The 16,639-nt window shown below is 36.4% G+C and overlaps 1 protein-coding gene across 1 annotated transcript in view; it reads right to left on the bottom strand.

Moving 5' to 3' along the window:
• The window catches only part of LOC113227553 (protein artichoke), a 29,710-nt gene that overhangs the window by 2,852 nt on the left and 10,219 nt on the right, over positions 1 to 16,639 (bottom strand). Inside the window, exons 6-17 of the mRNA XM_026460504.1 lie at positions 16,426 to 16,524; positions 15,526 to 15,627; positions 12,492 to 12,636; positions 11,739 to 11,993; positions 9,601 to 9,773; positions 7,907 to 8,110; positions 7,151 to 7,258; positions 5,823 to 5,949; positions 3,820 to 4,019; positions 3,141 to 3,225; positions 2,394 to 2,589; positions 1,215 to 1,292 (exon numbers count right to left, since the gene is read on the bottom strand). Of these exons, the coding sequence (XP_026316289.1) occupies positions 1,215 to 1,292; positions 2,394 to 2,589; positions 3,141 to 3,225; positions 3,820 to 4,019; positions 5,823 to 5,949; positions 7,151 to 7,258; positions 7,907 to 8,110; positions 9,601 to 9,773; positions 11,739 to 11,993; positions 12,492 to 12,636; positions 15,526 to 15,627; positions 16,426 to 16,524 (1,772 nt within the window). The remainder of the gene's footprint in view (positions 1 to 1,214; positions 1,293 to 2,393; positions 2,590 to 3,140; positions 3,226 to 3,819; positions 4,020 to 5,822; positions 5,950 to 7,150; positions 7,259 to 7,906; positions 8,111 to 9,600; positions 9,774 to 11,738; positions 11,994 to 12,491; positions 12,637 to 15,525; positions 15,628 to 16,425; positions 16,525 to 16,639) is intronic.

Below are 16,639 nucleotides of genomic sequence, written 5' to 3' on the forward strand. Positions count from 1 at the left end.
TTTTTTTTTTTTTTTTTTTTATTGCGACTCGACAAAATGACTGCACCGCGCCTGATGGAAAGTGCGAATACAGTCCAGAGATGAGAGTAACGGATGGAAAACACAAATATCTTCACTCCGTCACTATCATTTTGCCGGTCTGGCCAATGCACTGGATGTACACCAACTGATCCCTGAACGCGATTCGCAAAAGCGTTTCACTGTGGAGGGTTTTCCGCCGTGTGTACTGTGGTCGCTATCCAGTCGGCACAGAGCCTACCACAATGCTAAGCAGATGGACACTTGTGACGCCCTCGGTCGCCTCTTACGACCCCCACGGGCATGTATGGGGAGGCGACAATGTATTCTTAAGCCGTCGCCCCACGGCTGAAAGTTTGAAATAAAAAGCTTAGCAAAATAATTTAAAAAAATTGTGACTTGCATTTTTTATTTGTTTATTTAAAACATAAGTGTGGTAAATATGTTAAATTAACTCTAGCAACACTGCGATACTAAAAACAGTCCAAAAAGCAGCAACACTTAAACGCTAAAATATTCAAAATCATAATTCTAATTGGCTAATTAAATTGCAACAAAAGTGACTTCGACGTCTAATGTGTCAATATTTTTTATGGCATTGGCCACTGGCATATTAGCCAATAAATTACATAAAAACCCATTCTGTTTCGTGGCATTGCGTTCCGTTTTACTTTACATAGTATTGAAAATCCCTAACGATGTTCTGGAAATTGCAGGTCAAAAATAATTTGTTTTTAATTCTGACTTCTCTTTACAAAAAACCAACTAATAGCCTGGTTAAATTTTCCATTTATTTTAGTACCACTAAAGGAACAACTCCTTTCGAGGTAAGTATGTGTATATATTATATATTTTTTTCTGTCGTGAAAATTTTTATTAATTGCGCTTACACACCGTATATTAATCAATATATATCCTCAATTTGACTTTTTTTTTTAAAGTGTTTGATTCAACGCTTTGACTGTTATGCGAAATCAACCAAAGCCATTTGAGGTTGTATAAACTCTTAAATAAGCAAATTTACACTTGAAAACACATTCAGAAACTATAGAAGCTAACAATGTATTCCAATCCTTTGGCGTAGGTATTAGGAAGGAAAAAATAAACTACGAATGGGTGGTGGGACAACGCCATAAGAATGGAGTGTTCCAGAGTTTCTAGTCGACCAAAAGAGGAATAAATCGTAAAATACGTACAAGTTGAGGATATTAAGCTGGTTAATCTATTTTTTGATAGATCCAAGACTTCCAACGATGTCAGATTTCCAAGAACGTCTGAAATAACACCAAAATTATTTTTTTTTATAATATCAAGTGACGAGGCGAACAAGTCGTGCGCCTGGTGTTAAGCGACACGTCTGTCCATAGCAGTTGCAGTGCCATTAGGAGTTTAAAGTAGCAAAGGCACTACCACTGCGCCCATCACACTGAGACATAAGTTGACAAGTCCCATGTGCCTGTAATTTCACTAGCACCCTTACCCTTCAAAACCGGAACACAGTAATGCTGACATTACTGCTTAGCGGCAGAAATAAGCAGTAGTTCCCTGGACGAACTTTTTCACAAGGAGGTCTACTGCTACTAAAATATATGCATAGTTATGGAGATCGTTTATTCCCAGTAGTCCCACGTACTCTGTTCCACGTGGAACAACTGTAACCTTAACATGTCATATTTATTCCCATTAGCTTCATGTAATTTTAAACTACTTTACACCTATATAGATTTTAAGACTTTCGTGGTTATTCACTAAATGATTATCACTAATATCAGGTTTCTTGTTTCTGTCTTGTTGACCTTCAACCCGTGACCATGGAGCGTGCAATCGTTCCGAAATATCGGGAAAATAAAAAGAAGTCATACCGTGGTAAAAAACCTGATATTAGTGACAATCATTTACTTTTACACCTGACTTATTTTCCTCATCAGATCTTTAGAAATTCATTAACACTATTCCCAAGATAGAGAAAGATAATATAAACCGGACTATTGCAGCTAGATTACGAACATAACATTAAATATATATATTATACGCGAGACACGCGCTCTGATTGGCCAGGAGCGTCCGCGGCCGCGTCGCTTAGAACGGTACGGGGTCGGAGACACCATTTGTATATCGACAATCGGTGTTAATTTATATTATTTTGACAACTTTACACGATGAAGAAAAAAATTGTTAGCGTCATTTATATAGCATCTGGTTTATTAATAAATATATTTTAAAACTGCGTATTTTTACTAGACAAGACCTAGCTGTTCCCACTACATCGTGACGACAACTTATCGGTTCATGGCAGCCGGAGTCTCTGTAATATGAAGATTAAGAGCTCTTGAATTAAAGATCCTTTGTAATAATATATAAAAAGAACAACTTACTGTTTCTAATATCATTAATAATATTCCCAGCGAGATTCAGCTTCTTGAAGCTCTTTCCTCCTATGGTTATGTCAAACGTGATCACTGGTATAGCGTTGTAGCTTAGATCCACTTCAGACACCTTGTATGGGTACCATTGGCTGTATGGGAACATCTTCTTGGTCAGAAAACCGAAGTTATTGTGACTAAGGTTTACCTGGAAATTAAAATAATAATAAGATTTAGTTGGCATAGCCTGAGCGATAAACACGCAATAAAACTTAATTACAATTATTAAAAGTGACATATCCAGCTGGTAGCTGCAAAGGTACCTAAGTGAAGAAAAACTTTCATAGATTTCTCACAGATGGCGCTACGCCAAAGTCGATAAAAAAAACAAAAACAAAGATCAGCCACAAACACACGGAAGAATTCGTGAGGTGCGTTGATTCGTTCCGTGACTTAGTTGGCATAACGTCTGGCACGGTTCGCTGGAAGACGTTGGTTCGAATCCAGCCGGACCAAAGTGGATTTTTTCTAAGTGTTCGATCTTTGTTTAACAATTATTACAAATTAGTGGAGTAATTTCACAAAAAATAAATGAATAGCGTAATGGTGAATTATACTTAATAACATTTTTATTAAAAAAAACGACCTCCAAAAATTATGGTACGACATCTATTTTCCAAGTTTCACTGAAATCGGTTAACGGAAGTGAAATCCTATAAAATTGATTCATGAAAAAAGAAGACATGTTTATTATCTCACCATTTCCAAAGAAAGGCAGTCTTCTAATAAGCCATGAGTTTTATTGTCTATCTTTTCCAATTGATTGTATGACAGGTCCAATTTTCTATAAAAGAAACCAAAGGATAATGACATGATACACCTTTTACGACGCATGCTTCATACGGATGGACTAACAAACTTTAGTTTCGTCCAAACGTGAAGCAAACCAGTACAATGTTGATGCAATCTCCGCCCTAGGATGGCTGGCCAAGATCCTTTTCACGCCTCGTTTGAAGAACCCCTTATCCTAAGAGGGAGGGAATATGTGCTCTGGAAAGGAGTTCCATTTATTGACTGTGCGCGAGAAAAATCAATAAAGCTTCTTGTAAGAGAGCTCGTCCAGGGAAGTACTGCCACCTTTTCTGCCGCCCAAGTAATGTGAGCATTACTGCGTTCCGGTTTTGAAGAGTCAGGGAGCTGGAGAAATTACAGGCACATGAGATTTGTCAACTTATGTGTCAGGATGACTGGTGCAGTGGCAGTACCCCTCAGATGGCACTGCAACTGATAACAGTTGCTGTCCATAAGGACAGGCGTGTCGCTTACCACCAGGCGCACTATTTGTTCGTCCCGTCACTTGGAATAAAAAAAAATTTAGATCCGTGCATTCTGCCTGCCTAACACACTGAAAGGAAGACATTATATTTGAATTACTAACCTTAAAGCAACTAATCCACTAAAAGCCTCATTACGTATATATTCCAAACGATTGCCTCTCAAGGAGAGATCCAGCAGCTGCAGCATGCCCTTGAAAGAGCCCTGCTCAATAGTGGACAGCTGGTTATGAGACAGGTCCAGGTGGAACATCGTAGGGAGATTGCCGAAGGCGGATTTAGAGAGCGATGTCAAATTATTGTACTGGAATAGAAAGATATTTATATTTTATAGATCCAATAGTAAAATAATAACAATGTTACGACTGGATCAATAACACGTTAAGTTTGAAAGTGCCTAGTTTGTGTGCCACGTGCGCCAACAGTTCGCGGAGTTCCGCAAACATGAGCTCCGTCAGTCCGCCATTTTCCGATTTATACGTTATGGTCTTGTCAATTATCTCGCGCAAAACCTCGGAAAGTAAACACACCGCATTGCTATAGTCGCTTCTTTTTCGCTCGTTTCGAAGAACTAAGCAACATTCGCCGTCGATCATACATTAACCGCTAGATACCAGCACGTTGATTGAAATTTCAATATAAAATCAAAACGTAGTTAGTTGCAATAATTGTTACTGATGGTATTGGCCTTTCAACGATGCCAACATGGTAAAGTTTAAGTTATATTAAAAGTCTAGATTCTGTTATTTCTTTTCAAATTTGAAATTACGACTACTCATTATCAAGATTGCATAGTGTTTCAAATTATGAAACACTACACTTCCATTTCTTTTCCGTGAGTTTCACACATATTTAAACTTAATTCTATGCCTCTTGCCATGAAAAACGGTCCATCATTTAGAGCTCGATGTGCTCCTGTGCTGACTGTACAAAACAATTACAACAATAGGGAATCGGGACCTTTCAGAAAGTATTTAAAATGGATTATATGGAATGGATGGAATGGATTATACAAACAAATAACATATTTAATTGGCGTGGCTGTCTGGCAGGTAACGAAAAAACAATCGAATACATCGGCAGCGGCACAGCGCACATTTTTATAGTCTGTCTTTTTTGAAAATGGAATAAAATGACAGTTCATTGAGCAAAAGTGTTGCCTGCTTGCAAGCAGCTAGTGATTGCAGTCGATAAATATTAGTCGATAAATATGCTGGTCACGTTTATGCGACAAATAGCCGAGCTTGTTTCATCATTGGCCCATTATTAATTCAATTACTGAGCACAAGGTTCTTAGACCTTGTCAATAGACCTTGGTCTATAAAAAAAGAAGACATATTTCAGTTTTTCACTTAAAATTAATAGAGATAATCTAATCCGTCAGTTCTTATTAATAATAATAATATAATAACGCACACACTCAACATAGCCCCGCACTAGGGAAACCCTGTGTCGCGGGTGCCATGGACACACACATAGACAACCACAAATTACACCCAAACTCACGAGAGAAATAAATGTAGGCCATACACATATTTCTCCCGGCCTGGGAATCGAACCCAGGACCTCTGCATGGCAGTCCGGCATGGTAACCGTTCGGCCACAGAGGCAGTTTTAAAATATATGAATAAAAATTGATTTCGATACTTTTTTTTTAAAGCTATACTGTCCCACTGCTGGGCAAAAGCCTGTCTCCCCTCTCTCCACATCAATCTGTTTTGCGCCAATGAGGTCCAAACTTTTAGGTGCTTTTAGGTCTCTCCATCGACGCTTTGGCATGCTGCATGGTCATTTTCTATCTTTGGGGATCCGTCCAGTCTCATTTACGATTCGTATTTGGAGCGCAGATCACTTTTTTCGATACCAGTTGGCGAAATTTCAAAATAAAAATCGTCGTAACATTCACAATTTTGACATTTTTGGCTCTTTCACAATCTATCGATAAAACTATCGACTGTTGTCGACATTACGTGACCATTTAAAATTGTATGAAAACTGGCAACCCTGCAAATGTCATTTTACTCCGTCTTCAAAAAGACATACTATGGGCCTCATTATTATTTCAACCCCTATCTGTCATCCCCAGCGTTGACATCTACAAACCTACCTGCATGTACAAATACTGCAAGCTGGTGAGCGTGTTGAGAGCTTCCCATGGCGGTCTGGTGAGACCGTTCTGCGATAGATCCACGGATTGCAGGGTCAGGAGACCGGAGAAACTGTCTTTTGACAATCTGAAAAATCATTTTAACCGACTTTAAAAAAGCGGAAGTTCTCAATTCGACTGTTTTTTTGTATGGCATTTGTGAACCGATTTTGATGATTCGTTTTTTGTTGGAAAGAGGGTACCTCAGTAGTGGTTTCATATAAATTTGAAGTCCCTCTAAGGGTTGCAAACTAAAGGATGAATCCGGTTTCATGCACTTTCCGGTAACCGATTCCAATAAAACTTGGCAAATAGATGTAATTCCACAAACTTTTGAGATCGGTTTTTTAGTACTCAATACAGAGATTATAATAACTCAATTGCGTCTTTATTTCATAGGGAAACAAGTTAAAATTGAAATGGTCACATTGAATAAACTCTACTATTCATTCGTAAGGCAGATTCCCATGAGAATGAGTAAGCAACTTTAGGGGTTGCTCTTTGTTATACTTCGTTTCAATCCATTTTAAACAAATAAGTCACTGACCCGACCATAAATGGTATAGTGATGACGAATTGTAGTGCCAACTACAAATCGATTAATTAATTCAATGAATCAATTTGCTTAATTGAGTCATATTAGTCTTACATAACCTATAAAGGAATATTAGCTAGTCCTTACATAACCTATAAAATAATATTTAAAATGTCTGATATCTTAACTTTAAATCCTCCTTGAAATCCTTACATTTAGATACTCGTTCGATTGCGATTGACATTTACAAAAATTTTAATTAAATTAACTGAATGTAATTTTTGGTACAGCACTATGCAACCATAGAGAAGTCATAGTTGTATAGTTGAAAAATAACCTCACTTTTGGACTACCATTTTTCAAATACGATTTTATGACGCTATTCAAATGAATATTGTTGAGATATCAAGTCGAAATCTTCGAAATATGCGTGAAAGTGTTATTCGATTTATTGAGTGATTTTGCTTTCGAATTTTAACAAAACAGTTTTGTTTACTTTTTGTTTAAAATTGATTGGAATAGACTATAAGTAAAAATTTATACACATTTATCATTTACAATATTTATTTCAAATTTCATAGATCGAAACAACCTGCAAAATTATTACACATACCGACTTCAAGCGCCCTGCGTCAATGGTGGGCGTGGCCTCTAGTTAGGGCCCCAAACAAAATAACTGTGGTGGGCAGACGTAACATGCAGTTACACTTTTGTACAACCTGTTTTCCCACAAATAAATAAATTATAACGCTACCTGTCCTCCAAATTGTTGTTAGACAGATTGAGCCGCAACAAGGCGTTCATCGTTGGCCAAGTATTGTACTTGATCTCTGACAAGTTGTTATGTGCAAAATTTAACTCCCTGAAAACAATAACAACGGAGGTTAAAAAGGTAAATTACCAAAACTAATTCATAATTAATAACGCTACATCTGCAAAAATTACAACTCGCAGGTGACAACTAACATAGTTGTTAGAAATATAAACCAGAAATCATCACAACTAGAAATTAAGAAAAATGTTAATGAAACAAAATCGGTTACTTAATCTAATGTTCAAAAGCACGGGACGTTATACGACAGGTAAACGCGTCGAGAGCATACCAGCAACCGTTATATATATTAACGTACAAGTTTCGTAATGATTAAATTAAAACTATATTGAATCAAAGCGTCTTAGCGCGAACCCGCTCGCCGGCGGCCTTGTTGCCGTTCAGTCAATGTGACCGTCAATGCGCAACGTGGTACTGTATCTAAACCTAGGGAGGGGCGGAGAGTGTCCACTTTTCGTTACGTTTTTGTTCTCTGCTAGTAATGTAAGTACATAATTTTTGTTGTGATAAATTATCGACATCAATGTATGATGTATAGTGCGTGCAACAAATTATGTGTATTTGTATTATGTACCATTGTTACAATAACGCACAAAACATTTATATCGGTAATTTATCGATATGTAATATGTGGCGATTTGTCCAGGTCATTTGGTATCGTAAAAAAAAATAACTCACCCTAAACTAATAGGAATTTGAAAGATCTTCTCCAGATTATTATAACTGATATCCAATAGTCGACAGCTCGCCAATTTAGCAAGAGACCCTCTGGAAACGTCTCTCAATTTGTTGTGCGACAAATCCAATTCTAATACCGTTGGTACGGTGCCGAATGTTGAAGGTTTTATGGCTTCCATTGCATTGTGGCTCAAATTTAGGAATCTGAAATATATATAATTAAAATAAAAAAATAAAAAAAATATTATGATATAATAGTTTATGCGCGTCAAAACTTGGCTACTTATGAGCGACGTACGGGCGGAGGCCGAGCGTTACGAAACGCGGGAACACTAAAATCCGTTGCCCACCGTACCGAACTTGCAACTAGAAATCCGCGGGTAATAGGTCCCCGATTCTACGAACATCTACCCACAGACCTGAAAAGTGTTAGAAACGATGCAACGTTTTGTACCCGACTAAAAAACCTTTTATTGGATATTGAATTGTACAGTGTCGATGAGTTTCTTTTGAAACAATTTTAATTTTATTTTATTCGACAAGCAGTAGTTATACTACTTTATTTTATATTCATTATTATTATTATAATTTTATTACTGACGATCATAGTTATCCCTTGACATTGTATTTCCAATTGTAATATTGTGACATTGATAACATGAAATAAACGATTCTATTCTATTCTATTCTATAGATATATATAAATAGCATGTCGGATGCCATATAGATAGAGTTTGTTTTAATAATATAAGTTACGCTGATGACATGGTGTTGCTGAGCCCATTGTCGGTGGCTTAAGAGTACTTATAGACATATGCGAATCGTATGCCATGAAGCATAATCTTAAATATAATGTGCTCAAAAGTGAATATATGGTTTTTAAGGCGGGAAGTAAGTGCCCATCACACGTCCCCCCCATTCGTCTTAACGGTCAACAGCTGAATAGAGCGACCTCCTTTAAATATCTTGGTCACGTTATAACAGACGATCTGCGTGATAACGCAGATATTGAGAGGGAACGTAGAGCATTAGCAATGAGAGCTAATATGATAGCGCGTAGGTTCAGTCGATGTACGGCACAGGTAAAACTGACATTATTTAACGCTTACTGCACATCGCTGTACATCTGTAGTTTATGGTGCAGGTACACACAAATCAATGTCACTCAATGCAATGCGTGTACAGTACAACGACGCGTTCAGGGTTCTGTTGCGGCTGCCGCGACACTGTAGTGCGTCCGGGATGTTCGCGGATGCGAGCCTTGACGGCTTCGAAGCAACGTTGCGTAGGTTGCGCGATTAGATTAGTTTATAGTCAAGTTATTTAGAATTTTATAATGTCATTTAGTTTCTCATCAATTTTAAAACTTCAAAATTTATTATTATATTTATTATTATACATACATATACTATACACATTATTAATTGTACACTTATGTGTTACAACAATTTTAATTAGATGATAAAAATTATTTAGATGATAATAACAATTTCTTATCCATTTCATTTTATTAATTTATTCATTTACTAACTGCACAGGTGCAGACGCTACATCAAGCATAGGTACTTAAAGAAACATAATAGAACCCTGCAGGGCACAGCAATATAGGAATGAGGCAGATCGACTTTCCACGCCGCCGTGACTGTATTCTGCTTTAGTCATACGATACTCACAGATAATAAAAAAATACTTACCGTAAAGAGAACAGATTCTGAAAGACAGCATTAGAAATCTCCAACAATTGATTGTGAGAAATGTCCACTGTGTGAAGTTCGTACAGTTTGGGGAAAGCCAGTTTAGGTATGTGTGTTATCACGTTGTAAGAGGCATTCAAAATACGGATGCCAGTCATGTTTTGAATTGGAATCTGAAATCGAACAGGGACACATTCGTGTAACTATAGCAATTTATAAAAGAGGCAACTTACTACTTAATTATAATCTATATTTTTTAAAGACGGAGTAAAATGACAATTCATCGCGACAAGTGTTGCCCGCTTGCGAGCAGCTAGTGATTGCAGTAGATAAATATTCTATCGACTGAATATTGGTCACGCTTATGGAATAAATAGCAATTTCATTTGAATCATTCTCGACCCATTATTCGTCCAATTACTGAGCACAAGTTCATTTTAATTGTCAATTTTTGTAAGTTCAAACATACATATACTGTATTTACGAACTATGTTTATGAAAAATACAAAGAGAAGACATATTTTAAAGTTTCTCATTTTAATTCAATATATGTAGATAATCAAATCCAGCTATTATTGTTAAAATGTATGTGAATAAAAATTTATCTCGATACTAGTAGGTCAAAATAAGAATAACGAAGGCAATAACGCAATTAGTTTGGAACATCGTAACATTCACAATTAGACATTTTCGGCATTATCACAATCTATCGATAAAACTGTCGATAACAACTACATGACTATTTTAAATTTTATGAAAACTGGCAACCCTACAAATGTCATTTTACTTCGTCTAAAAGACAGACTATACAGAATATTCTGTTTTGCTAGATCAAACTTAATGGTTTATGTATTTACTATTAAATAACGATCTTACAAAATATATAGGATAACCCTTAAGGATATAGTATAAACAATGTGCTAATAAAAACTTCCAGTCCAATGTCAGGCTTTATTTCCAAAAGTATTCACACAAGGTGCCAAGTTAATTGTAACCGGCACAGTGGTGTTACTAAAGTAACTATCAAATAGGTCCAGGCAGTCATTCCCACAAGGACTCAACTCCTAGATACAAATCAATAGTACTGATGTTTCTCACACAAATAAAATTCGGTTCAAGTAGTCACCATCCGAGGGAAAATTAAGTAAAAAGGGTCAATGCCATCTAGCGGATATTTAGAGAACTATCTCACAAACAAAGTTGATTAGTAAAGTCTGTGATATAAAATATTATAACCTAATTAAATGAATTATTTCAGAATAAAATATATAGAGATATTTCTCTTTAAGTACTAAAGAGAAACTGCAAATATTTTTGGTTTTCATCTGAAGCCCTATTATTAAATTCACATTTATTTAAAAACTTGCAAATTGTCTAGCGGTTTAAAGACAGGCCGCGCCACCCGCTGCCCCTTCAGTCGCCATCGGACGCTTGTCGGCGTCAGGTCGGTGTCAATTTTTTCCGCTTGTTCTTATTTTATTCATATAAATTTACAGCGCGCGGATTGCGTGAGGTGTAAGGCGACACCCCACACATCACCTAAAATCTTGGCTCGCATTGAAATACCTCCCCTTAAAATATTGAAAATTGTTACCCATCGAATATATAACCAGAAATAGAGACGAAATGTCATTTAAGTTGTCTGAAAACTATTCTGCCAAATCATTACGGTGACAACTGCGCTCCGATTGGCCAGCCCGAATTCGAAACAATTGACGGGTGTCGTCAATTGTTTCACTTCAAATCGACCAGTTTAACTTGGGATTTGCTGTAATTGACGAAAATTAGAATATTACATATTTAATATTTAATTACCGATGAATGTGATTCATTTGTTTTGTAATTAGATGTTTTTCTGTTTTTCCCACACCACTGATTGGAACAGTTAAAGATATTATCTTTATTACAATAAATATAGAATATTTTTGGAATATACAGTGACGTACACACAGGTCAGTTGTTAGCGCCGTTCTATTTCAGTTTTCTAATTTGTGATTTCAGCGCAAACGAGACTTGATATTTAAAAGTGATATAAGGCCCATTTGTCTGATGAGTTGCCACGGATGGATGGCCCTTATTTCGTCTCTATTTCCGGTTATATACTCGATTATGGTACACTATCTGTTTGCAATAATTACCTGACCAAAATCCTCGAATTCATTGTAAGTGACAATAAATTCAGACGCGTAACTGTTCTCGTCGAAGGCGTTTTTGGTGATATTCTTCAAATTGTTATGGCTCAAATCCAAAACGGTCATATTGTTGCAGTTCACAAAGGAGTTCGCTTCAATCTTGGTCAGAGCATTGTGGGATATGTTTACGACAGCTTGATAGAGGTCAGTGAAGGCTTGGGTTTCGATTATCTTTATTTGGTTCTCGGATAGGTTTATTATCTGAAACGAGAAACACAAGACCATTTATAATATAACTAACTCCTAAATACGCTTTAACTCGAAACACATACACACAAATACGCACGCATGCTTGCACGCACACGCTGTTTCTTTTTTGTTTTTTGTTTATGTTTTATTTTTGTCATCCCTATGTCATCGATCATCAATTAAAACCTCGTATTTGTAATGTTAGTAGGTGTTGGGAGGCCAGGAGCCTCAGTACAGTTCTAACTTAGTTTGAGCTCCTGTCTCCCATCCTGTTGCCAATGACTGTTATAGTACCTCGACTACACGATGTATATGTTGGGAGAAAACAAACAAAATATTATTATTATTATAATTTGACAGTTTCGAACGAGCCCGTCATTTCGTTCACGGACTTCGAGAGCAGTCCCGTAGGTCATCCATAACGGAAAACCGGTCGTAACTCGTGCTTCGAGAGGACCCCGGAATCACTTTAGTCCGTACCATTGATAACCACATTCAGTATACACTTACCTCGGCATATTTAACTGCCTGGAACATCTGAAAGTCGACTTTGTCGATTCTGTTTCTCGCGAGGTCAACTGTACCGATCCGTGTCAATGACCCAAAAGTGCCTCGACCAACTTCAGAGATTTGATTGTCTTGCAGGTAGAGGCGTCTGTAAAATAGATTTATTCATTTACCTAAGATGTTTGTAAATAACATCGTAACATATATAACCAGAAATAGAGACGATTTAATTTGTTTGAACACTATTCTGCCAGAATTCGAAACAATTGACAGGTGTCGTCATTGTTCCACTTCAAAGCGACCAGTTTCGATTGAACTTTACTACAATGGACGAAAATTGCAAAATTACTTACATATTTAATATTTACACGTACGACGTACACACAGGTCAGTTGTTGGCGCTGTAATATTTCAGTTGTGATTTCAGCGCAAACGAGAGTTGATATTTAAAAGTGTTATAAGGCCCATTTGTCTAATGAGTTGCCAGGGAAGAATGGCCCTTATTTCGTCTCAATTTCTAGTTATATACTCGCTGGTAAATAACCTCCTAAGCCCCTCGGTTAATGTTCATGGAGAGGTAATAAATGTAACTAACGCTTAAAGTCTTTTGCAGCAGTAGAGCTCCTTGTAACAGAGTTCGTCACAGGAAGTACTGCCACCTTACCTATTTCTGCCGCCAAGCAGTTTTATGAGCATTAATGCGGTCTAGATTTGAAGGGTAAGGGTGCTGGTGAAATTAGAGGCACGTGGGACTTGTCAACTTATGTCTCGGGGTGACGGGCGCAGTGGCAGTGACCCTCAGATTTTTGCGATTTAAAGCTCTGATTGGCACTGCAACGTGTGTCATGGATAAACGTGTGACTTACCACATGGTATTATAAAAAAAAAGAAAAAAAAAAAATTTTTCTAGATACCCTACAGTCATAAACTATCTATAGCGCTGTATTTAAAAGCGATACAGTATACACTATTAGAATTACTTCCAGTATTATGTACATTTTAATGTATACGAGGCTTTAGGAGGATAAAGTTTATACCCGACACTGCAAAATACGTAGTATTAAGATTTCCAAAATCAGACCTAAAGTTGTTGACGGTAATTGCATTGAGGCAGCGTGGGACTAATCTAATTGTAGAATAGTTTTATTGTATGTATATGTTAATAATAACTGATTATTATTATTAATGTAATAGCACATAACAAATAGTATCGTATGTGACCACTAGATGGCATTGTATTGTATAGAATATTGGTGACAAATAGATGGCGCTATTCACTTTACTTTTCGCTATTAAATTGCAATATCAGTTTAATTCGAAGGAAAGGTGTTGTAACCAAATATGTTTGATTGTAGATCGGTAAAATAGTTATTCACTCTTATAATTAGTATTCATTTTTACTTAATTTTCGCATCAACCAATCTGCGACCGTTTCCGCCACATCCCACCCTGCTACTAAAAAGTAGGGTTGAGTGGCGGAATCGGGCGGTGCTCAGTCGAGTGGTGTGGAAGAGTCCGAAAGGCTTACAAAAAGTGATTGTACTACATTGTTGAGGAACATAAGATCAGTTACGGAAAATATAGTAATATTTCTTATCAACTTGGTATTATTTCACGTCCACGAGCAGCGCTGCAACATCCTCTAATATTTATAGAACGGGCCTCTTTTACGTTCTAAAGGAAGACCGTCCCCACCTAATGGACGGACGGATATCATTTTTCCAAATAAATTTCTTCCCAAAATGACAACCTTTTGTGAAATGAATTTTTTCTAAAATACCCCGTTCCCAAATTACATATTTCTAAACGTGCATGTTCTAAAATGACGCTTTTCTAAAGTACATTTCCTAAAACATGCCACTCCTAAAATAACGGTTACCTAATCAGTATTTTTACCAAAATCACACTATAGTCTGTTTTTTTTAAGGTACAGTAAAATAACTAAAGGTGCACGTTTAAACGAAAAGCACTCAAGAAAATTCGCTTTTTAAAATAAGCATTTAAGCACGCTTTTTATTTTAAGCGTAGGTAAGCGTTGGTCAGTTCTATACTCAACAATTTCATTTTTTACAACGGGCCTAATTTTCAAATCCCACCATTTATGTTTCCTAAACAAATTAATTCGTCGACATGAATAGCAATTTTATAAATAAAAATAAAACCTGTGTTTTACAAACAAACTTACTTAACTTAAAACCTTTAGTGGTCTGCTCTTGATTTTTCGCTATCAATTTTTTAACATAATAAACGTTTTACTAAAACTAAAAAGCGTGTATTGGAAAAACGTTTAAAAAAAAGCACGATTTTTTATAAAAGCTACAACGTTTAAACGTTAAAAAAATCAGCAGATTTTCCCATCTCTAAAAATGACAGTTCGTTGCGCAAAAGTGTTGCCCGCTTACAGGCAGCTGCTGATTGTAGTCGATAAATATTCTATCGACCATCGACCGAATGTTGGTCACGCTTGTACAATAAATAGCCGAACTCATTTTATTGAATCGTCATCGACCATTATTTGTCCAACTGTTGAGGCACAAGCATACATACACTGCATTTAGGACTGTGTACTAAAATACAAAGAGAAGACATATCTTAATTCAATATAGATAATCGTATCCGCCTGTTCTTACTAAAATGTACATGAATAAAAATTTACTTCGATACTGGTAGGCAACTGTGAAAATAAGAATTAATAATTAATTCTAAGTTGTCTATGTACTGTTTATGTTTTGATCTATTTATTTAAGAATAAAGAAGACTGTAACGCAATTAGTAATCATTAGAACGTCGTAACATTCACAATTCAGACATTTTTAGCAAAATTTTACCTTCTTTCAAAATCTATCGATAACACTGTCGACAACAACTACGTGACTATTTAAAATTTCACGAGAACTGGCAACCCCGCCGAAGTAATTTTACTCCGTCTTCAAAAAAGACAGACTATAAATAAATATTCTCTCCCAAAATGACCCTTTCTTAAAATCGTTCATAACTATAAATATGGCATGCATGAAAATAGTATAAAATGGGTTACCTCAAAAACCTCATTCCTCTAAAGCTATTAATGTCCAACTTCTTAATTTTATTATTGTCCAAATGTAATACTTTAAGCACCGTGTTTCTTGCAAACATACCTCTGGAAATAACAAAATGAAAATAAATGAATGTAGTGTTAGTAGATGTAGTAGTGCTGGCATCGAGTATATAACCTGAAATAGAGATGAAATGTCATTTAATTTGTTTGAAAACTATTCTGCCAAATCATTACGGTGAACACTGCGCTCCGATTGGCCAGCCAGAATTCGAAACAATTGACGGGTGTCGTCAATTGTTTCACTTCAATCGACCAGTTTAACTAGAGCTTTGCTTCAATGGACAAAATTGCAAAATTGCATATTTAATTACCGATGAAATGTGTGGTTCCGTTTGTTTTGTAATCAGATGCTTTGCTGCTTTTCCCACACCACCGAATGGTACAGCCCCCAATTGTTAGAGATATTATCTTTATTACAATAAATACAGAATATTTTTGGAATATACGGAGACGTACACACAAGTCAGTTGTTGGCGCTGTACTACTTGGTACTTGGTACTTGGTTTCAGATTTCTAATTTGTGATTTTAGCTGTTCAGAATTGATATTTAAAGTGATATAAGGCCCATTTGCCTGATGAGTTGCCAGGGATCGATTGCCTTTCTTTCGTCTCTATTTCTGGTTATATACTCGACGAGTGCTGGTGAAATTACAGGCACATGGGACTCTTCGACTTATGACATTCGGTAACAGTGTCTCTCACATCTTTGCGGTTTAAAGTGGCACTACAACTGTTATGGACAGGCGTGTCGCTTACCACCAGGCCCACGACTAGTCCGTTACTTTGTGTCATAAAAGGGTACTTAAAAACTATTGTTATAAGTTCACGCTTGTTTCTTACCTCGGTATGTCAGCTAACTGATTGTGGCTAGCATTGCACCAACCCAACTTAGTTAGGTCTCCAATATGTGATCCATCCAACTTTGTTATATTATTGTAGCTAAAATAAATAGATGTATATTAAAAAAGCTTCTTCACAAAACAACGAATTTAAATAAAGTCTGTTTCAGATTGTCTTATGTTAAGTGGTTTGTAGATATCTCTAGTTTATATTT

Source organism: Hyposmocoma kahamanoa, unplaced genomic scaffold (genome assembly GCF_003589595.1).
Source record: "Hyposmocoma kahamanoa isolate Upper Pololo Valley unplaced genomic scaffold, ASM358959v1 211, whole genome shotgun sequence".
NCBI classification, from domain to species: Eukaryota; Metazoa; Arthropoda; class Insecta; order Lepidoptera; family Cosmopterigidae; genus Hyposmocoma; species Hyposmocoma kahamanoa.